We start from the raw sequence: 23,568 nt of genomic DNA, 5'->3' as shown, positions 1-23,568 counted from the left end.
ATGCGGTAACCATTGTGTCTTACAGGTAATTGGGTAAGGGACATGGTTTTGAGATTACAACTCAAAACACTGTTCTTCAAACAACACTGATAAGTTTGTTAAGTTATCCAAGGGCCCTCTACATGGAAAGCGTGGGTTTGGGAAGGAAGTGGGCTGAGGCCTAAGGTGTTCAGTAAGCTCACCCTCAAGGAAAGCGCTCCAGCCTGAGGGCGCTGGCAACGCGGGGATGCTGAGGTTAATTCTTAGAAGTGGAAAACTCTAACCCCAGCTGATTGACAACATCTGTTTCACATCAGCAGGGATGGAAAGAAACAGGAGTTGCTCATCCTGGTTTAGCTCAATTAAGCAAAGAAAAAAAAAATGGGAAGCACCCCAAATTCACGTTCTTTAGAAAAAAAACTTTATTGTTGCAGCTAAAACGCAAACCCATCATGAATATGGCAAGTTGGAAAACTGTACAGTCTGACAGTTCTGTGAGGTCACAGAAGACCCTGAGACACGCCCCCCCACCCACCCGGTCATGCAGCCACGTATCCACACACACCTGAAAAGGTATTATACCAAAACACCTTGCTTTTTTTGTTTTTATTTTTGTAAAAATGGTTTATTCCATGGCCATTGTAAAAAATAATGACCTGATGAGTAAATATTGGCTTAAGGCATATAGCAGAGCAGCTCGCTACCTCTCTAACATACGTGTAACAAGGTGGAGAGCCAGCTGCTCTCCGAGGATAGGAGGTTAAACCAGTACGTCCATTTTGAAATGCTACTATATATACACACCCAAACTACTACATACATATACAGGACTTAAAAACAACAAGCCCAGCTCAGAATGCTTACAGCCTGGCACCTAAGCCTTATCCACACCTCACCACAGCTCTATGGGGTGATGCCTCGAATGTTCCCACGACAGAATTTCTCTGTACTGGCTTCTACCACGAGAAAGGCAAAATGTGAAAATGCTGGCAAGAGAGTAGCTCGGGAGCTACAGCTGCCGTGTTTTTCTTGTTAAAAAGCCACTTAATGTGGAGGTCTTCAGTTCCCTTTGCAGGAAGAGTCGTGAGCACCATCAGGCCCCACAGGGTTCGAGGGTGGGGCAGACGCGCCTCTCTCGGCAAGGTGAACCCAGACGGAGACGGCGGCAGGCTGCCTAAAGGACCGTCACCCAGGCTGTTTCAAGAAGTGTGGTTTCCAGCAGTTGCCTCTCTTCCAAATCACAGTCTGCTCAAGAAGAGTGCTGACTTGGAATGGCAGAGGCTGATCCCAAAGGTGGGGGGCGGGGGGTGTCCCTGCTTGCCTAAATAATGTCCAGAGCGTGAGGTGTGAATATGGCTTCCCATACCCTTGGAATGTCTGAGTTACAGCGAGACCCTGCTGCACCAGGACAGGCCGGGTCTCACCAGGAAGTCACTAGAGTGTCAGGCCAGGAATGAGGCAAATGCCTATTCCTGGAAAACTGCACCCTATTGCTGAGTGACAACGACTTCAGCAACAGGCTTAGGAACCACAGCCATGTAATGATCAGGTCATGCACAGGCAGGTTGGACTTGGACATGGGGCACATTAGTAAGCAGAGATCAAAGTTTCTCATTTCAAGCACATATTTTTCATCAGGACACAAGAAGACCTTACATGCATTCTAGTACACACGGGGGAGCAGTGATTGAGAACTAGATCTAGCAGATAACAGGGAGGAGAATAAGCGGGACAAAGTAATCTCACATCATGTTTCTTATTAAATACCCACGTGTTCATTATATATTATAGCATTGTTCTATCTTCTCACGTTACCCACAATATCACTAAATAACGACTGCCTTACAACCGTCCTCCTTCCCAGTACTGGTCTGACGCAGCAGGCCCATGGCAAAGTCTTCCATTCCCAGTACTACCTGAGGATTTATTATTGTACTTTTTGATAAAGCCCTTGATGCAAGGCTGACATCAAAAATTTTTAATACATTATTGGTTCAAGAAAATGCTAGTGCACTATGGACACCTTTGGGGAAAAATTGTTTAAATAAATATGGAGTGGAGAGTTGCTCCCTGCGAGTCAAGGGGGCTGTTGGTGTACCACCTGCCTGGGATGCTCCAGGAGGGAGCCCTGGGTGGGGCGAGCCTCCAGACAGGTGCAGGCCCCCTCCCTCTGCGCCGCCAGCATGGTACTCTTTCACTCTCCTCAAAAAATGGCTTGTGGATTTGGTACTCAAAGTGGAAGGGGCAAAAAGTAAAAGGATGAGGGGTGAGACACACATCCGGGGAAGATGGGTTTTAGTGCAGAACCAACGTCCGTCCGGGGCCCGGCTCTCTACGCGGTCCGGCGGCCCTTACCTACCGCGGCATGCCTGCTAGTCGGGCGTGGGCTCTGCGGGCAGAGGCGGACAGTGGGTGGAGGTGGAGTGGAGGAGGGTCAGGCTATGTGTTGCTGTTGAACAGGAACTGGAATGAAACCAAACAGTTCAGATGAGCCCAGACCCGCACCCGCAGAGCTGTCGCCTCATGCACGACCCCGGCCACACCCCCCGGCAACTTCAACCTCCGAGGGAGCAAAGGGGGTTTTGGTTTTATTTTTTACAGTAGCCCCTTCTCCCCAAAAATCACCCCCAAGGAAAAAATTGTTTGCATTTTGCAAAACCATCTGATGTACTCAGATGGCCACCTGAAAAGAGGTAAAATATTTAAAACGATGAAAAAGTCTCAGGAGGTCATTTCCATGGCCAGAGCTCTGAGGCTAGTCCTCTCTTCCCCTTACTTAACAGCAACACACGTCTAACGTGTGGATTTCTGCTGAAATGGCACTTCTCCCAATGAGGTGGAGCCCACTCCTCTGAATTAACAGAGGGCTGACATGCTGAGGGCCACCCTGTGGTGACCTCTGACCCCCAGGGAGAGGCCTCGAGGACACTCTTTTATGGGAATGGGGTGATGAGGGCTGGTACATGAGCAAGATGGCTGTCACAGGAGGGAGCAATGGAGAAAGGACAACGGACACCCTGAGCAGAAGCAGAGGCAGGTTCTGTTTCTCTAGACGGCCTTGTGTTGCTGTTCTTACAGTGGGAAAGCTCAAAGACCCTGTCCTGGCTCAGTGTGCACACAGCTGAGGGGGGCTTGAGCGCAAGAGCGTCCTAACCCTCTTCTCCAAGGGAGTTTACATTCGTAAAAGTTTGGGATTCCTTCCCTGGGAAATCAAATATAAATTATATAGCTAATTACATCACCTAAGGGTACGAGAAAGTTTCATTAAGTGCCTAGTTTGTTTTTTTTCCAGAAATAACAAAAAGCTGCTTTTTATAAAGGTTAAAAACAACAATGTGTTGTAATTCTATTTTTTTCCAAAAACAAAGGAATAAAAAAAAGAGAGAGAGAGAGAGACAGACGTATTTGGCATTTTCTCTACTTACTCCTGAATAGGTTAAGGCCCTGAGATTAGACTCTTATATTCTTGGGACCAGAGGGCTCCTTAAAACCCCAGTGCATCGATCCTTAATTCTCGTTAGCCCTTCCACAGTTCCAGACTTTAAAAACCTTTGATCTGTTTCTTCTGAGACTGGCTCAGATGCGCCACAGAACTGAATCCTACCATCGGGCTAGCGGCCAGTGCTCTCTGCACACGAGCATCTCGCCAGCGCGTCTGTCAGTGGAAACATACCCTGTAGCAGAGGTACGCGCCGGCCGTGAGGACCGTAGCCACACACATGTTGACCAGGAAGGGCTTCCAGTGACTCAGTGCATGGTCCTCCTCCTTCTTAGGCGGTGACGGCTCCCCTTTGGCTAGGGAGGCAGCCTGGGCACCTCGAAGACTTCCCCCCACGACCCGACTTCTAACTTCAGTGTCTTGACTCATGCTGAGGAATCAGAGGGGCAGAGATGGTTTACTCACTTTGGAGAAAGTGAATGGCAAGGATGCTGCTATTGTGGCAGGAATTCTGGGAAAAAACAAGCCACGTGTAGACAGAGTAGGGTGATGTTAACCTTCCAGCGAGCCAGCCCCTCTTCTTGGCGGGAGGGCCAGGCCAGGGCCCACAACAGCCTGAAGTCCACTTGTCACCCCCTCCCCCAGGTACTTCAGACAGCACCCACAGCCAGGGTAGGGTTCACAAGGTGCCTGGGCGATTGGGCACTGTGAGGATTTATCTGGCTGGAGGATCCACTGGTGTACACACTATTGTATGACTTGCCTTCTCATTTACTGCAATTGCAATGTCTGGCCACATCAGTACACCCAGATCTCATTCTTTAAGAGCTATAGAATATCCCAACACCGGGAGAGAATGTAATTGATCAGGTCCCTGGTTATATCATTGGCCTGTCTCTAATTTTTCACTACTACAAGCAATGCGACAACAAACACAACTACCTATACACATCTTTACATGCTTATTTTGAGAGTCGCTGCAGGGTAAATTTCTCCATGTATACAACTGCTGGATCAAGTATGCACACGTCTTAAAACTTCCCTCCGGAAAGCAGGTACCAAGGGCACGGCCGGCAGTCATCTCCAGCTGGAACTAACACCTGCTCGTTCTGCAAGCTTTCTGTGCACGGCCACCTACTGCAAGCAGCCTTTCCTGACCACCTCAGTGGACACCTCTATCACATCACTGTCCATGGGCTCCCACCAAAATATGCTTTGGGTCTGCCTTTTTCCCAACAAGATGATCTAGAACACAGACCAGGGGACATGTTCTAGTTAACTCAGTACACCACACATATCAATAGGTACTCAATAATGGTTGTTAACCTGCAAGGAAGTAAAATGGGATTTAATCAAGACAACATAAAAAAGGTTACAGTCCCCAAAGGACCACTGTGGGGACTGAGGGCACATGGTCAAGCCTGGACATCACATTTCAGGACTGTCCGGAAGCCTGGGGGAGGGTGCTATCATCAGGGGGCAGAAAAATGCTACTCGGTGGCACCGAGCCCCTCATTCCAACAAGCACCACAAGGTGGCACTAGAAGCCCACAGAAGTGGCTCATGTCCTGCGGCCACCCTGTGCCCAATACCGGGCCTCCCGCAGTCAGGAGTGGAGGGGCTGTGGTCCACACGCCCTGTTCCCCAAGGATGCGGAAGCACTGCTTGCCAACAGGAGGCTGCGTCCACAGGGTTTCAGTACCAGTGTGTGTTTCTAGAACAGAAGGTCATCTCCCCTCAACCCAACAAGCCGGGACCCAATCATATTACCTTTCCATGCTGTAGGGTGCGGCATTTAAGGGGCTTCCTGTTTCTTCCTTGATGGGGCAGTCTTTATCCTCCTGGGTCTCATCCTTCACCCACTGGTGATTTGGGAAGAACTCCCTGCATTTCCCATTGTGTGGCTCCAGGATTCGTTTGGGTGGCCGGGGAGGTGGGGGGACGTGCTCGGGTGGGGGCTCCAGGTCCTCGTGGGAAAGCTCCTTCCACTGATCCTTGAAAGAGCAGCAAGAGGAAGTCCTATTAGTGTTCGCGTCGGCTGGCTTGTCAGGAAGTCCCCTTGCGTGAGCAGAGGTGGCGGCTTGGCGAGGGGCTCTCGGCCTCTCGGGGCTGCAGCCATGTACTTGGAAGATGAAATCTTTTGAAAATAAAGTCTCTTCTTCCTACCGATGCTCTCTGTGAGCACTTCAAAGGCACAAAGTGCAACATGGTGAACATTTTGACAACTTTCTAGCTATTTTAAACATGAAGGGTAGCTATTTCCCCTGACACCAGACGGTGTTTGAACTTTTACAACTGACAGCCTCCTTCAAAGACAAAAAAGTTAAAATGGTCACACCTGGATTCAAACAAAGGCAATGCTGACCTGCACAGAGGAGTCCCCCATGATGAATTTGGCACCTTCGATCACAGCCAAGTAGGAGAAGCGCAGCTGGTCTGCTGTCTGGATCAGCCCCATCCGAAACTTCCTCATTTCTAATAGCACTTTCTTGATATCAACGGAAGAAGGGTCTTTCCTCTTGTCCATCTGAAAGCCAGAGAGAAGACATAAGTCAGCCAGGTCCAGTTCTCAAGGGCAATGTGACTAACACAGGTAGATGTCTGTCCCCTCCCAATCTCATGCTGAAATGTGATCCCCAGTGTTGGAGGTGGGGCTGGGTGGGAGGTGTCTGGGTCAGGGGGGCAGGTCCCTCATGAAAGGCTTGGTGCCCTCCCTGAGGCAATGCATTCACAAGAGATCTGGTTGTTAAGAGTCGGGACCTGCCCATCTCTTGCTCCTGCTCCCCTTCGCCTTCCACCATGACCGGAAGCTCCCTGAGGTCTCCCCAGAAGCCGAACAGGTGCTGGCGCCATGCTTGTACAGCCTGCAGAACCGGGAGCCAGTTAAACCTCTTTTCTTTATAAATGACCGAGTCTCAGGTACGCCTTTATTAGTAACGCAAAAACAGACTAACACAGTGAGTCTCTGTATTTTGGAAGAGGAGTGCTTCAGTTTCTATTTAGGAAAAAACATCACAGCAGAGCAGGTGGAGGAGCTCCCCAGGGTGCCTGCAAGGGCCTCCTTACCAGCAAGAGGCAGGTATCAGCCAGACAGAAGGTCCCAGACCTGCCGATACCCGCACTGCAGTGCACCACGACGGGCCCATGCTCCGGGCTGAGTGACCCTGACTCTCGGACTTTGAAAAGAAAGTTCAAGAATGAAGCTGGCGATTCGGGGACTCCAAAGTCAGGCCATGTGGTATAGTGGAAATGTAAGATCTCTCGAGTTTCTTGGGTCTGAAAGAGAAAAATACTCACGATGATTCTAAGAGAATCATCTGTACAGAAATCACTAATTCCAAGTACACACAGAATCACCTTCCACTCATTGACCTCTAAGAGGAACATTAATTCTCAGACTTTCTCTCCCAGCGTCCACACACCCAGTCAACAAATACCACGCCGTGGGGCCAGGCCCTGGGCTTGACACTGAACCTGCAGGGTGCACCTGCTTAGACTTCACGTCCCTTCCGACTGACGAGTCCTCTCACCTCTTTTCTCTTTTCTCCCTATCACTTCTACTGTCTACATGGTCACAACTGGTTTCTCTCTGTCTCACGAGTCACAGTGATGCTGCGTGGCCACCCATAAAATCCTGTCATGAAGCCCTGCAAGGCCTCCCATGAAAAAGTGAACAAGGAACAGCAGGTGAGGCACTGGCTCTGGGCAACTTTCAGACAGGGCTTCAAGATGATCTGGAGGTTTCAGAGGATTGTCACTTTAGAGAAAAAAGTAACAGACTTGGTCTCCAAAGACTGGTGACTCCAAGGTGTGGCTCAACACTCAGCTGACGAGGTAGTCAAGGCGAACGACATCAGCCCATGAACCGAGCGTGGGTGCTGGCACTGCGCTCTCCAGGCAGGCACTCCCATCCATTTTCCTGAGGAGGAGGTGGACATTTGGAGGCAGAGAGTCCACGCTCAAAGCCTGCTGCAGACACTTTTGAAAGGTGGACCCCAGCCCTTGTCCCAGAGTGTCTCTTCCCCTGGCTGAGTCTGCCCCACAGGAACAGAAACAACGGCCTGGGGTCTGTTTCCAGCTCTGCTCCTTCCTTGAGGCTTCCGGCAGCTGTGATCAAAAGGCAGCCCTCACTAGGGGGAGTGCCCAACATCTTCAGTGACCTAAGAGCTCATAGTAAATGGGAACCAACCACTTGGTAAGCAATGCCCTGAGAGGGAAAGGGCTCCGGAAGTGAAAGTCTCCTAACATGGGCCCAGGAAGACAGCCACAGACAGGAACCATACCAGCCTGGAGGGTTTCCCTGTGGCCTAGTGCCAGGGCCACCTGGAGAGCAGCTGATGGCAGAAGGATTCAGGCCAGAGATCTGCTCATGATGTCTTCCTTCACTTGACGAATGTCCACACTATGCCAACCATGTGCCAGTTACCGTGCCACGGAGGCGGGGGCAAAGATACCACCTCACCCTCACTGAGCTCATGGCAGAGTTACTAGGACCTCCCCCAACTCCGCTGGGATGAAAATAATACATATTTAACCCTGCCTCAGCCATTAACTACACTAGTAAATAATATTTAATATTTATTAAATATTAAATACAGTATCTTGCACAGAACAAGGAGAAATTTGTGTATGTTAGGATAATTGCTAGAATCATACTAGGCAATTCCATCATTCTTTCCTCTCTAGAAAATGGTATCCATATAACCTTAATGACATTAAAGAAAAAGAAATATTTCTTCTATTTGGGGCGTGCAGGTGAGTGGGGAAGAAAAGGACTTAAAATGTATTTTAAAAAATTAATATTATTATTTTGAGACAGAATCTCGCTCTGTCGCCCAGGCTGGAGCACAGTGGCATGATCTTGGCTCAATGCAACCTCCACCTCCCAGGTTCAAGCAATTCTCTGCCTCAGCCTCTCGAGTACCTGGGATTACAGGCGCCCGCCACCACGCCCGGCTAATTTTTTTGTGTGTGTTTTTAGTAGAGACAGGGTTTCACCATCTTGGCCAGGCTGGTCTTGAACTCCTGGCCTCGTGATCCACCTGCCTTGGCCTCCCAAAGTGCTGGGATTACAGGAGTGAGCCACTGCGCCTGGCCGTTAAAATGTATTTTAAAACTGAGTAAGAAGCAAGCATGCCAAACTCAAGTTTTCTTTTAATCCTTGAAGGTGTGGGTTACCGCCCACTGATACCCTCCCTCACACCTGCCCACATCTTTCACAAGGAATTCACTCCAGCCCTGTGCTAGAACAGACAGCCATGGCTGAGAAAAGCCTTTTAAAAACAAAGTCTGTTGGAGCAAACAGATCCTAACATCAAAACCTCTGAGCTGGCTGTATTCATTCTGCCAAGCAAAAAGCACACAGCTCTTCTGCTCTGTTGAAATTCAGTTTCCCTCAACAAGCAAAGAGTTCCCCAGAAGTCACTCTTAATGTCAGGTTTGCAAACGCTAAAAAGCATTTTTTTAAAAGTCTACTGCATAAATCCTCTAGCACATTCCAACATGCTGCCCATGTTACTCCGAGAATCTTCCAGAAAGCGCCTCCATCCGCTGTACTCAGAGCCCCTCTGCCCTACCAGGGCTATGGCAGGACTGCTGACTCTGGAGCGGTCACCACCAGAGGGCAGAAAGCACTCGAAGCAGCTGCACTGCTACCATCCTCAGGAGCCAGGCAGCCTGAACCCCTTCCCTACTTCCTGGTAACCTGTGCTAAATTCTAGATCTTACTTTCACTATTCTATTTTTTTTTTTTTTTTTTTTTTTTTTTGAGACAGGGTCTTGCTCTGTCACCCAGGCTGGAGTACAGTGGTGCAAGTATAGCTCACTGCAGCCTTGAACTCCTGGGCATGAGCAATCCTCCTACCTCAGCCTCCTGAGTAGCTGGACTATAGGGGAGTACCACTATGTCTGGCTAATTGTTTTTGTTTTTTTTTTTGTAGAGACGGGGGTCTCGCTATGTTGCACAGGCTGGTCTTGAACTACTGGCCTCGAGAGTAATCCTCCTGGCCTCAGCCTCCCCAAGTGCTGGGATTAAAGACATGAGCCACCACAGCTGGTTTACATCAACTATGAAATGAATGGCAGGAACCATGATGATTAAAAAGTAGTGCTTGAGAAGGGGAGGCATGGGGTCACCCAGAAGCAGATCCCTCCCCACCCACACAGCCCTGGAGCCCCAGTCCACATGGTCTCCCTACAGCTCCATCTTCCCTTCAGACAAAGCCCGTGCTACACACCCACAGTAACTGCTAACCCTTCCCACACAGGACCTCCCAGAACCCTGGCAAAACCTGCGTTTGACAGAAGAGGAAACGGAGACACCGTGACGAGCTGGTAAGGTGGGACCAGGATTCCACCCCAGTTAGGTTCCAGAGGTTGGTGGCTTGCCATCTTCACTGGCGCCCCCAGGTGCTGCCTCGCACTCCCTCCACTGTTCCCCAGAATGAAACGAACACCTCCAAGTTACGGATCCAGGGGAATTATTCTGAAGCCCCAGGAGCAGAGCCTTCAGTGGTGGTGCTGCTTACCACAATGCCTTGCCATGTCCCAAGACCAACTTTTACCAAGCAAGTAGCTGGTGTTATAAACTCTTCCCACAACAAATAAACCCAATACCAGGCCTAGAAAACTTCCACTAGCTATAAAACTGGAGTGAGACCCCAGACCCCTTCTTCCCTCTCTTCAAAGACTGAGGACCACAAAGAAGGCAGCATGCTCCGCTGGGACCTGCAGACTGCCGCTTCGGTCCCTCTGCAGCTGCACAAGCAGGAACCAGTCTTTTGGGTCAGAAACTCTCCTTTCCCTAAGAACCGGTGTTAACTGTTGTTAAAGGTCAGAGAGAGCACTGTGGTTTCCACCCTTTCTGGGCATTCCTGGGCACTTGGTAGGTGCACAAGTAAGCTCCGCTCACCTCAGTGCCAAAACCACATCTTGCTCGGGGTACACAAAAGCCAGGAACACTGGCAGGAGGTAATATCACCCAAGGGATAAAGGAAGAGGCATCTGAACCAGTAGCCGCCTGAAGTGCTGAAGTGCGTGCCATACTCACTGTAAGGTTTTCCAATTCTAGCTGTCGCACTGTATAATATGATTTGATATCTTCAGAGATCAATGTTAATTTCAAGTTTGTGTCTTCAAAGATCATTTCTTTTTCTTCTTTTTGTGGCCAGTACTGTGCGCATTTTAACTGGGGGAACAAATAACAGTGAATTATTGTGAGCAACCATTTTCCTATGGCAGGAGGCCTGGAGCACATCCCACAAGCTTCACGATAACCCAAAGACCTGGGGTTTTCTGAACATGGAAGCCATGGTCAGCACAGAAGCCTGCTTCATGGGGAGATGGGGGTGGGGGCACGAAGCTGCTGACTGGGGCAGGTTGTGCAGACAGGGCTCAGACTTCCAAACCCATCAGCTCCCTGGTCAAACACGGCAATGGGGTCCTGCAGGGCTCTGACGCTTTCTCACAGTCTATGAGGTGAAGCCAGATTGTACAAAAGGCTTTGAAACTCCTCTATGTAGCCATTTCAAACATTACACAGGACCTGATCAGGCTGCTGGCATAGAATGTAGGTGCTTTACTCTGCACAGAAAACTCACAGGCAATTAAAAATAAAACTGGGAGAGACGGCAGGTGAGGCCCTTTGGAAAGGCTGAACGGTTGTCACCAAATGCAGACTCCCTTTCAGAGAAGGCTTGGAGACGGGCTCCCCAGGGCTTGCCCTTTCATTCTGGTTTGGTTCAGTTCATTCAGAAAAATACTTTTGATGTTCTATTTTGATAATCTGAGACACTATTTGATGTTCTCGATTTAAATGTAGCTTGTTAAATTTTTCTTTAAAACAAGCAAATTTATGAAAATTTGGTTTCATTTAGGGTCTAAGACAAAAACGGACTCGAATTTAGTGACATTTACTGAATCTGCCTCAGTTATGCAAACGTTTCTGCTCATGGATAACTGTTGTGGACAAAAATGGCAGATCAACAGGGGCAGAGCTACCGGGTCAGCCTGACCATGTGCCTGGACATAGGGAAGCTCAAAGCCCTTATGATTTTCAGCGGAAGAAATGTCAGCGTGTGTCAACAGCTCTTTGGCAAATGACACTTGCAGTTCACGTGCACTGACCCACTCAATACCTCCTCTGGGGCAAAGGATGGTGTGGGTGAAGGGAACCACTTCAGGGCCAGCTGTCTGTGAGGAGAGACTGCTGTACCCAGCAGTGACAAGGTGGGCCACGGAGGAGGGCTGAGGGGGAAATGCTACAGACAGGCAGCAGGAATTCAGAAGAGGGAAATGTTTCAGGTCAGCCAAAGTTACAGGAAAGAAAGATCAGAGAAAGCTCTATGCAAGAGGCAGGTTTTGAAAGATGACTAGGATTTCCTAGGCAGTGACTGCAAATAAGCCAGGCTGAAAAGAGCAGCTGGAGAAGGGGCCAGCAGAGGCCCAGATCACAGCCGACTGGCAGCAGGCCCACGGACCTGTGGCATCATCTGGGGGCAATGAGGAGCCAGGAAGCACTTGAGGAGGGTGAATATAGAACCACAAATGCCTATTGGTCCTGCTCTGCTGAAGCTGGAAGCTGCCCAAAAGACAAAACCAAAGCAAAATGTGGGAGAAACAAATTAAGAAACACTAGGTTGTGATGCCAGCATCGCAGCAAACTTCTCAGTGCCAGACCAGAAGCCAACAGAGCTTTCTGAAGAGTCTGGACACGGGCCTGTCTGAAGTCTTAGCCAGTTTCATCCATGTCACCTTCCTGGATCAGTGATGAGTTGCCAAAACTGAACTCTTGAATGGGGACAACCTGTCACCACTGAAGCAATTCTGCCACGCAGCACGGAGGCGCTAATTACATGGCAAGACCCCCACCTAGCCACAGTGGGTGTGGCAGCTGAAAGCAGGAACTTAGAAGAATGTGAAAAGATGCATTAATCCCACACTTCTAACAAGTAGATCTTATAATGCCTCAAGACCCCAGAAACAAGAGACTGATCTGATAGGTTCCACACCACCCATGCTGGGGTGCGCATTCCACACAGTGAGCAGAGAAGGAAGCAAAGAACAGAAATGCAGGAGGAAGAGGCCACCATTCCTCATCTCATGAGCAGGGTAGATGAGTCTTAAATTTCACCTCCAGACAGCAAGCACTCACTTTCAAAACCAAACCTAATGCCTAATAACCCTCTGTAATCTGGGTAAAGACTAAGACTTTGGAACTGTACAAGAGGAATTCTGTCATACAACTAAGTGTCAATCACCCAATATTTATTTTTAAGGACTCTCAGGTGTCTACAGCAGCAAGCTATGCCCTGCCATTTCCAATAGAAATTTTTGTTTTAAACACATAAAATTTTTAAAAGGCACAAGATCACTATTTTCAGTTACCCTATTACATTGATATATACTGCCATGAAAAGTAGACAGACTTTTATTAGAACATAGTTCTTCACTAGGCCTCAAATTGAGTCCTATCTTGGGTTGGCACCAGAGAAACATGGCGGTGCCAACATGCTGGCATCTCTTGTAGTTGCTGTTTCCACCATGAAGGCAGATGTTAAAGAGTCCTTGGGGCCTTCCCAAACAAGTGGGCAGGCGGTATTTAGAAAAGCTATGAAAGACATCTACATTAACCCTGTGACAGGTAATTTGGTTTCGCCAAAAATTATTAACACAGAGAACTAAGTAATTCTTAACACAGAGAACTAAATACGAGAGAAAAATGAATTATACGGACCCTGTGATACAAAGTTCAGTGTTTTGTGCATGAAAGCACCTGAAAGCAAACGGCAGCTTTAGCGAGGATTTCAGGAGAGAGATACAGGTGAGATTCTGCAATGGCCAATTAAACTGGCCTTGCTTACTTCCCCCATCTAAACAACAATCCCAACCCTTACGCCATGGTGCAGCCTACACTGACGTGTCTAAAGTCAATCCTTAAACAGAACCAGTGAGAACTCTAGCCATCTGGATGACCCCAGTCTAACACACACAATCATCTTCTGCATAACTGGTTTCCGGGAAGCCCAGGGTCCCAAAAGACAACAGGCATGTTTGCCAAAAGTAAGAGGGAGCATCCTACACTATTTGGTGAAGGAAGGAAATTAGAAAACAAGTATGCATTAAATGAAAACTCCCCAAAAGCTGGTTTTACCACAAGCTGTGTGGATCATTTATAATTAGATTAGCTGAGCAAATAAGATACTGTAACTTCTCATGATTTTTCCCAGCCAGCCCTCTGGGAAGGATAATGCTGATACAGAATTGAAAATGTTGATCCCAAAGAAACTTTAACAATCTCAAACCATACATTGTTTTTCATGCCAATTTGCATGCCCAAGTAATCCTCCAGTGGACTGGGATACTTAACAAAGGAAAGTAGGGACTGCTGGCACAGTTATCACAGTAAACTACAGCAAAGCCAACCAGCCATGTTTTCGATGCCACCACAGTAACCCAAAGGGAAAGGTTGTCACAGTGGATCTGTGGGCCATTTGTGGTCAGCCTTGGGTGACAGACAATGAAGCACAGGGCCTGGTGAGGCTGGAACACGTAACGACAGTGCTGGACACTGCTCAAACACATAACCACAGCGGTGGACACCGCCCCTTGCTGTAACGTGACAATGATTGCTAAAGCAAATCTTGTGCTCACAGCAAAGAGGTTTTACCAAACACTTAGCAACAAAGAAATAAATAAAAAGCAAATGCTACTGTATCTGGTAATTTCTGAATAAATGTCTTGATTTAAAATTCCCAACCCTCAATACCATCTAGAGCAGTGGTTCTCAACCAGGGGCAATTTGGCCTACGAGGGGACATTGGACAAAGTCTGGAGTCTAGACACAGCTGACTGCCACATCTGGGGAGGGGGTGCTACTGGCACCTGGTGGGTAGAGGCCAGAGATGCTGCTAAACATCCTACAATGCCCAGCACAGCCACTCCCCGTCCGGATCCCTAGCAGAGAGAATGATCCAGCCCAAGTATCAGTAGTGCTGAGGGTCAGAAGCCTGCAGATGGAGCTGTGCTGAAGGCTTCCACAGGCCGCCAGGCTTCCCCCTCCCTCGCCGAGAGTGTGTGCTGTGAGAACCTGATGCTTTGTTCTTTACTCAAACTTGCTGACGAGTGGTGAAGAGTGGGGGTTTGCTTCACATTTGTAACTTCACATTTCACTAATCAAGCTACTAAGGAGGGAAGAAAAAATTTAAAAACCACCTTTCACTGAAAAAGTTATTTTCTAAGACAAGATACATTATATCATCAACAGAACACTCAGGCAAGCTCCCTGTTATTATTGGGCAAATAAATAGTTTCATTTTTTTAAAAAGTAGGCAAAGGCGAAAAAACAAAACAAAACCCCAACCCCAAAACAAACCAAACCAAACCCCTATGATTTTAAACATGCGCTGTCCCAAGAGGAGGGCCTTCTGCGAGTAACTAAAGCCGTTTCTTTGTGTGTGGTGGAGGGAGAAGCTTTGTGGTTAATGCTTCAAGTTTTCACTGCTGAAGTTTCCTTTGATGTGTTGCTTCTTAACACTTGGATTTTTACACTCTAGGGCCATGACTGTGCTTTTTTTTGGAAAGGTGGCCTCTCTGGAGCCCCCACGTTCTTCTGTGGCTGGAGGCAACCAGGACAACTGTGAGAACAATGTCCCAGCTAAGCCTGGACCTGGCAAGGCCCAGGGACACCCAGTTCCCTGCTCCTGGGCCACACGTTCCTATTGGTCTCCACGATCCTTAGCTCGTCTCCTCCTGGACCCCGCAGCAGGGCTGGCAGTGCTGGGGAGCAGCGAGGGCAGGGAGGCCAAGGAGCCTGTGGCCCTGCTGAATGCTGGCCTGTGCCTGCACGGGCAGACGGTCTACATAGACTATCTACACAGTCTACACAGGCCGGTCTACAGAGACGGTCTACACAGGACAGTCTACACAGGCCGGTCTACAGAGACGGTCTACACAGGACAGTCTATACACGACGGTCTACACAGACAGTCTACACAGGAGAGTGGCTGCCCAGAGATCGGCTATCCTCAGCTATTCCAACAGAGTGAGGAGGGCAAGGGAGAGTGCAGGCAGTTGGGGAGCTGTGGGCAGCCATCCAGGGGTGCCTGGAAGTGGGATGAGCATGGGCACTGGGACTCCTTGGCCCAGAGAACATGGTAAGAAACTAAAAACAAAAAGTTTGTCCTGGCTAAAGTTCCAAGAGCGGTGAGAGGTCTGTGTCCAGGGGCCTAGGGCCAGACCTGCAGGGTTCTGTAAGCCATACCATGCACTAACCTGTGAGGCAAAGGGAACCACACAAACATTTTCAGCTGGGAAGAACTGTGGTGACACTTGGATTTGAGAAAGCTCATTCTGGAAGCATGGTACAAAAATGAACTGTGGTGAGTTGAGAAGGAGAGGTGGCTAGACCCAGATGCAAGAGGAGTGGTGGCCTGCACAAATGGACACCATGCAGCCACACACTAGCCCTAGGGGTGTTTGAAAAGTTGCAAGAACTTAGAATGACACACATCCTGAAGTCAACGCTCACTCCGAAGAGGTACGGCAGGGCAAGCATCTGGGTATTGGATTGAGGCAAATCTCATCTAGAGTCAGTCACTCCCACAGCTCCGCAGAGGTAGCCACACTCTCACCAGACAAAAAATCAGACACCATGAAGATGCACTAAGAATTTGCTTTTCAATAAAAGTAGGTCTCCATAACTCCACACACAAGTCCACACTGTGACGAGAGCCGCAAAGGCAGCGCAGGTGGGCGGAGCACCACACGCACCACGCTCTGGAGAAGGTGTGGGCGAAGAGGTCCATGCAGTTCTTCCGCCGCCTCCCTTTCATTCACTTCATTAAGTGGTTGATGACCAACATGCATTTATTTGCTGCTGTTTTAATTTTTTTAAATAAAAATACTACATAAAGGAAATACAAAAGCAAGAAAAATAATTTAAAAATCTGGATGAAATGTTAACTGTATGGAGTGGTGCGCATGATCACATACACAGCAGATGAATCCGAGACTTACCGAACCTTTCTCCATCACTCTGTTGAGCATGACGACACCCCTGCTTTTCTGTTCCCACACCATCTCCCAAAAGTGACCGCATGTGTTAGGCAAAGGGCCCTGCAGACACAATAACACAACATGTGACATCTGAAACATAACACGCCACAGCGTGAGCTCACCTTCTGTAGTCAGCTAACGATAGCGCCCTCAGTCCCCACAGCTTAGGCAGAGTGGCGGCTGAGGCTGCGACAGGGACCCACCTCTCTCTGCCTGGTGGTCAGTAACTGCAGCTCCATTTTCTACCAGGCAGCAAAAGGCCATTTCCGCATCTCAGTTCAGGGCTGGCCGACCAAGGACAGAAAAATGCCGATTCTGCTTTCTGGCTCAGGCAGGCCAGCTAAGGGCCTCCACTGAGATTCGTCCCCAAGGCCCTTGGGCTATGGGACAAAACTCCTTGGTGCAGATGAGAGGCGGTGTGGGGGCGTGACCAACCACAACACTCCTCTCGGTTCCAATCATGTCATCTCGTGACCTTGGGCAAGTCACTTCATCGCTCCCTGGTCAGTTTCCCCATCGCCTACTTGACTAATAATAGTACCTATTCACAGAGCTGTGAAAATGAAGTACATTCATTTATATAAAGTACTTAGCACAGTCCCTAGAATGCAGTAAACACACAATGAAATGTCAGCAACTATTCCTACTAACAGCAATGAGGACCCTGATGGCAGACAGCCTCCCTCCTTGGCGCAACAAACTTAGGAGATGTAGAAACACAAATGGTCATTGAGGTGGCCCAAAGGGAACAGAGTCACTGGGGCATGAGGTGTCTGCTGAGCAGCTGGCCCATTTCACTCCAGCTCACCCGGCAATGGGCACAGATGTTTACTGGACACAGGGTATGAATGCCTTGAGTTTGTCTCAATTATCAGCAGTCGCTGGAAGAGACATCGCCTATTACCTCCACATCAGAACCTGTCATGACCTCATGTCCTTGGCCAGCATCACTTCTCATGGTTTCCATTCTCATCTATTTTCATCTAAGCTCCATTTCTTGTTTTTTTTTTTAGACAGAGTCTCGCTCTGTCACCCAGGCTGGAGTGCAGTGGCGCAATCCTGGCTCACTGCAACCTCTGCCTCCCGGGTTCAAGTGATTCTCCTGTCTCAGTCTCCTGAGTAGCTGGGATTACAGGTGCACACCACCACACCCGGCTAATTTCTGTATTTTTAGTAGAGACGGGGTTTTACCATGTTGGCCAGGCTGGCCTCAAACTCCTGACCCAAGTGATCCGCCCGCCTCAGCCTCCCAAAGTGCTGGAATTACAGGTGTGAGCCACCACACCCAGCCCATAAACTCCTTATTCTTAAAATCTTCTCCCTTTAAGTCCCATCACACTTGGCTCAACCATGCTAGCCCTCAGTGTCCTCTCACTTTCTTTCCTGAGCTCATCTTGAACTTACTGCCTGAACAAGACAAGTCAGCACTCCCTGTGCTGAAGGGACTTAGAGAAAAGCAGGCCACATTTAACTCTTCCCTCCCCAGTGAACAGAAAAACAGCTCCTGGCAGTCAGAAATCCCGTGGCACATGGCTGATGACCTGGGCTTTGCATTCTCCACCCTGGCGTGAAGACTCCAGTCACTGCAGCTCTCCACTACTCCCTTCATGTCTTCCCTAACTCCCAACACCACCCCAGTTTAGAATGGTCTGAAGGATCACAATCCCCTAAGATCTGCAAAGACACACACCACACTTAGCTGACACTGCACGGGGGAGGTGAAGGAGGACCCCTTGGACATTATTCTCTGCTCTTCTATACTTCCGACTTTTAAAAAATGAGAAGACAGACTTGTATTATTACATAATGATGTAATATAATGAAAAAAAATGGGAAGGGTGTTCTTGGTTTGGGCACTAGGAAAATGTTTCAGTCATAGTGTCCAGGGGTGATACTTTGGGGTCGGGCTGCCTCGACTCCCTTAGTAAATCCCCAGGGCAAAGGGAAACTGTGTAAACAGTTTCTCGACATCCCCAGTGCCACCTCACAAACCAGACAGAACTTCCCATGTCCCAAGGAAGTGCTAGGATGCGGGGTAGGCAGGACAGTAGCACAAGTGTACATGGCATTTGCTAATGCAACACTTGACATGATACACCCAATAACAGGTATTTAAAGGGCTTCCTGACTCCACACCAGAGTTGAAGGGCTGAAATCAGGAAGCAGGAAATTTGACTTCTCCAAAAAGCAAAGTCCCCAAGAAGTCACTTTTGCCTCAACCTCATCCCCAGACCTCTCCCTCCTTATCAACCCCCTCCCCCATAAGCCTCCCCTAAATACCCCAATGGTGCTGGGAGGACCAGGAGCTCAGGGTCTGGTAAAGGCCTGCCCTGTATTCATGTACCAAGAACTTACTCAATGGCCCCACAGGACTGAACACAGCTGGGCTGATGCTCTACATCCCAGATGACGAGAGGCATCTGGGCTGATTTTGGTCATAAATGGGGAGCAACTGGGACAAGACAAAAAGGCAGTGAAGAAAGGCCTCAGTTGAACGCACCCTGACCTAGCTCCTTGCTCAAAGCAGCCTTTCTTCATACAGCATTCTGGCTTCCCCAGAATTTTCATTTCCAAATTATTAAGCAAAATTACAATGTTCGAAATCACCCTATGGCCTAAAGCCATATAAAACTAAAAGCTGACATGGAATGAGAAAACAAAAATTATGATGAAAAACAAAACAAGAAACTCAGTCTTTTTAGACCAACTTACAGGTAACAAGTTAAGACTTGAGAAGATTAATTAAAAAGCAACTCTTTTTATCCTCTTTCCCAGATACCCTTTTGGTCACAAGCCACTGAGTGTTTTACAAGAGGCTCAATTATTAAACCACTTTCAGGATTTTGTTTCCATAAAGATGCCAAAAGCCAACAGAAATTTTAAGTCATTTTTCATGCTTGTTCACATGATCTAATGACGCCTTTCTTCTGGGCCAAAGAATGAGAACCATGGCGAGGCCGGGCGCGGTGGCTCACGCCTGTAATCCCAGCACTTTGGGAGGCCGAGGCGGGCGGATCACAAGGTCAGGAGATCGAGACCACGGTGAAACCCTGTCTCTACTAAAAATACAAAAAATTAGCCGGGCGCGGTGGCGGGCGCCTGTAGTCCCAGCTACTCAGGAGGCTGAGGCAGGAGAATGGCGTAAACCCAGGAGGCGGAGCTTGCAGTGAGCCGAGATCGCGCCACTGCACTCCAGCCTGGGCGACAGAGCGAGACTCCGTCTCAAAAAAAAAAAAAAAAAAAAAAAAAAGAGAACCATGGCGAGCTACTCTGAATGGCTCTGGACAGAGATTCCTGGTCTACTGCTAACGTTCTTAGATTTGCCATCACAAGTGCTTGATGCTCTACGACAAATACTTCTGGAAGCAACACAGGTACAGACCCTCCTCCAGCCATGACTGCTGCCTCTGCCAACAGACCACAGGCAACTCTGGCATTTTAATGTTGTTTTTTATAAGCTCTCATTTCCAGCAATGTCATCTTACACTTCCCAGAAAAGATTAGTGTTCCTTACAACCAAACTGAACCTGTGAAGGAAGATTTTCCCCCTTCCTTGTTGCTTTTTGGTTTGCTGAAAACCTGACCTTCTAAAGGATGTGGCAGATTTTATTTGAGGTGTGGATAACAGCACTCTCAAACTCTTAAATTGACATAAAAAAAAAAAATTCAGACAATCTGCTTACCTGGGTAAGGATGTAACTCCTTTGGGCTTCTTCCATTTTTATCAAACTAGCGTTGATATAGTCGTTATCTTCTTGATGTAGTTTAATCCGACTATGGTCAACTGAAAGGCAAACCAGAACTCAGAGGTTAAACCCGGAAAAGCTGAATGTGTCCATGCAAGTGCATACCCTACAGAAAAGCAAAGGTGAGTTGGTGGCATTGGGGCATTCACACTGGCTGAAGCCCTGTTTTAGTTGAGATTAGTCATCAGTATGGGGCGACTGGGATTTTCTGAAAGGGTTTTCGGAAGTGTTTGAAACTTCACACTATGAAGCAACAGCGGTAAGCCATATTACAATATGGATCATGTCCTATCTGGGAAATCTGTTCTCAGGTCATATCTTGTTATGACACTTATTACTCTCCCCTCAAACCTTCCAGGACCAGAGGAGGGCATCAAAGGATCTGTTCTCTGATGTGTAACTTTTTTTTTTTTTTTTTTTTGAGTCCGAGTCTTGCTCTGTCACCCAGGCTGGAGTGCAGTGGCATGTTCTCAGCTCACGGCAGCCTCCGTCTCCCGGGTTCAAGTGATTCTCCTGCCTCAGTCTCCCGAGTAGCTGGGATTACAGGCACAGGCCACCATGCCCACCTAATTTTTGTATTTTTAGTAGAGATGGGGTTTCACCATGTTGGTCAGGCTGGTCTCGAATTCCTGGCCTCAAGTGATCCACCCACCTCAGCCTCCCAAAGTGCTGGGATTTCAAGTGTGAGCCACCCATGCCTGGCCGACATAAACTCTTAGAGAGCAAAAAATATGGTGGCTTCAATCTTTAAAAGGGAACAAAATCCACCATAAATTCCACCTAGTCCCTACAGCTGTTGCTAGTACAATGAGCTACAGTAGGCAGGATTTAAGATCGAACTTCAACCTCACCTCTGTCCAGTAGTTTCAAGATTAAATAACCTAAGTACACAGCAGCATGAAGTCATACCTTGACCTTTATACAAGGTTTTTGTTTTTTTTTTAAGTTCAAGTATAATGAACTTCAATGATTCTAAATTTTTAAAATTCAAAGCATATCACAAAGACATTTGAAAGAGAATTTAAACCCAAACACTGAAAGCATATTAAATGTACCTTTTGGTTTTTAGAAATAAACTCTCATTTGGAAGTTCTGCCCCAGATCACTAAAAGAAAAAAGCCACTTTTTTTCTTGTATCATTTGTTTGTCACAAAAGCAGTAGCTCCCTGAGGGCCACTTTCCTTATCCTGTTAGTAGAGCTAATAAGAGCAGGTGGGGACCTTTATTTCTGGCACAGCACAAGGGACAATAAACTCAGGTGACCACCCATAAATAGTACCTTCTCCCTGCGTCCAAAGGGGAAAGGAGACATGAATGGGGATAAGTGGTCTGGGGCTTTTTGTTCTAAAGGAGGATTCCAAAGAGAGATGTCTTTGAGAACCAGCCACCATCTGGAATACTGTTTCTCATTATGGACGCTTAGTACAAATAAAGATACTTGGATAATTTTTAAGTGGATCATAGAGATAAAAGACCTCAAAAAATTATGTAATGGTATTGGTGGGTTATGTGAGTGGGTTCAAACAGCACTGGGTGACTCTGGGCAAACAACTCACCTCAGAGCCTTGGTTTTTTTAACTTGCTAAACGGTAGGTGACAAGAGGGTTGTGGGAAGAGTCAATGAGCTGAGGTGTATACAGAGCCTCGTTCAGCAAGTGCCTGTAACTGTGGACTGCTGTCATCACCAGCAGCACCGTGAGCTGGGCAGCAGGTGACCTTCTACCTTGACTCATTCTTCCCCATAACCTTCACAGCAAATGACTGTTTCTACTGGAGGATAGGAGTAGGGGAGAAAGATAAGACGAGTGGGATTGGGAGTGAAAAAGCTGGAGAATTGTTTCCCTGGAAGAATTTTTTTTTTTTTTTTTTTTTTTGGCTAGTCAAGTAAAGCAGTGGGGATGGAGAAGGAACAAAGAAATCTGTAACTGGTTGTGATCATATAGTTGTAAACACTACTGTACTTGGACCAGCCCCTGGAAGAATATTTTTAAAACTGTTTTTTTTTCTCTGTAAAACTGATTCATAAAACCATTTAGATAAGAAATGTTAAAAAATGTAGCAAAGGAATATTAAAGACAAGATTATTCCCTAATTAGAGCAAGTACAGCAAAAGCTAGAGACCCAGGGTATCCTGGCACCATGTGAAAGAGGTGAACGGTGATGGTTCTGTTGCGTTCTGATCAGCGGTCTGGAGGTTTCTGGCAGGACTTCACAGCAGAATCCCCAAGGTTTTTTCTTTTTGTTTTTAAACAAGTATCAATGAGGTGCCTCAGCTGAGACATGCTAAATCAAGAGTACCATGTGTTGGCGCCAATCATGTCACCTGATGACCTAGAAGTGCACTTCAGATGTTGGTGACAACCATCCCCACCACCGACAACATTTATTGAGCACTTATGTCTGCGTGAGGTACTGGGCGCTGGGCTAAGCGGTTTATGTTGCTTCATCTTCACACACTCCTATGAGAGAGAACAACCTGCCCAAAGCCACTCAGCTCTAAGTGGCAGAGCTGACACACAAAACCAGGCAGGGAACCATGGTGGCAAGCCAAGAGGCACACGTTCTACACCAAGTCTAAGTCCATTTTTAGACCCCTTCCAGGAATCTGGGCGCCACCTAAGTCAGATCAGGATGCACTGCTAACCCTTCTGGCAGAGAACAATGACAGCCACCACTCCCAGCCACGGGCACAGGACCTGCAGGAAGTGCTCACTGGAGGAATGACTGGATAATCTTCTACATCCCTGGCAGAGCATACTACCACGGAGACATTGGCAGCTATGACCCCTCACTGCCTGACAATGTCTAAAGACCTGGAGGGGGTTCAAAAAAGCCTCTGTGGCCTAGAGGAGATGGCGCAGTTCACGTCCTGTACTCATTCCAGTTTTCCTTGCTTTATGCAAATCCTAACATGTTAAGTTATTTACTTTTCAGCTACCGGCAGATTGACAGCCAATCACTCAGAAGGCGGACAGGGCTGCCACAGGCCAGCAGGCACACTGACAATCTTAGGAAGAACTAACAGCAGGAAAGAGGGAGAAAAATGACGAGGTTGGCAGGGGTGGAGGCAGTGGGGACTCCAAGCAGAGCTGCCTTGCATATTCAGTGCAGGGGACAACAGTGCCCACCCCTGAAGGCCTGTGTGGGGCTTCACTACAGCTGAACACAGTGCTTGTGCTCTAATGACGCTACTGCTGAGTCATCCAGAAAAGCTTTTATTATGCCTGCTATCCTCTGCTTCAGCTGGTAGGAAAATGATTCATCACAAAAACAGTCAAAGCTAAAAAAAAGTGCTTTGAACTTCACTGAATTTTCCAGAAACTGAAACCTCAGCCCTTGTATAATGGTGGA

At 47.9% G+C, this 23,568-nt stretch overlaps 1 protein-coding gene across 1 annotated transcript in view; it reads right to left on the bottom strand.

The window, feature by feature from the left end:
• Window positions 1-581: 581 nt before the first annotated feature.
• The window catches only part of PTPN1 (protein tyrosine phosphatase non-receptor type 1), a 74,520-nt gene continuing 51,533 nt past the window's right edge, over window positions 582-23,568 (bottom strand). Inside the window, 8 exon segments of the mRNA NM_001258193.1 lie at window positions 582-2,442; window positions 3,653-3,848; window positions 5,189-5,412; window positions 5,784-5,945; window positions 6,485-6,694; window positions 10,467-10,604; window positions 16,433-16,531; window positions 20,155-20,255. Coding sequence (NP_001245122.1) covers window positions 2,419-2,442; window positions 3,653-3,848; window positions 5,189-5,412; window positions 5,784-5,945; window positions 6,485-6,694; window positions 10,467-10,604; window positions 16,433-16,531; window positions 20,155-20,255 — 1,154 coding nt within the window. The 3' untranslated portion in view covers window positions 582-2,418.

Source organism: Macaca mulatta, chromosome 10 (genome assembly GCF_049350105.2).
Source record: "Macaca mulatta isolate MMU2019108-1 chromosome 10, T2T-MMU8v2.0, whole genome shotgun sequence".
Taxonomy (NCBI): domain Eukaryota; kingdom Metazoa; phylum Chordata; class Mammalia; order Primates; family Cercopithecidae; genus Macaca; species Macaca mulatta.
Note: the sequence above shows the minus strand (reverse complement) of the source record. Positions and strands in the feature narration are given on the sequence as shown.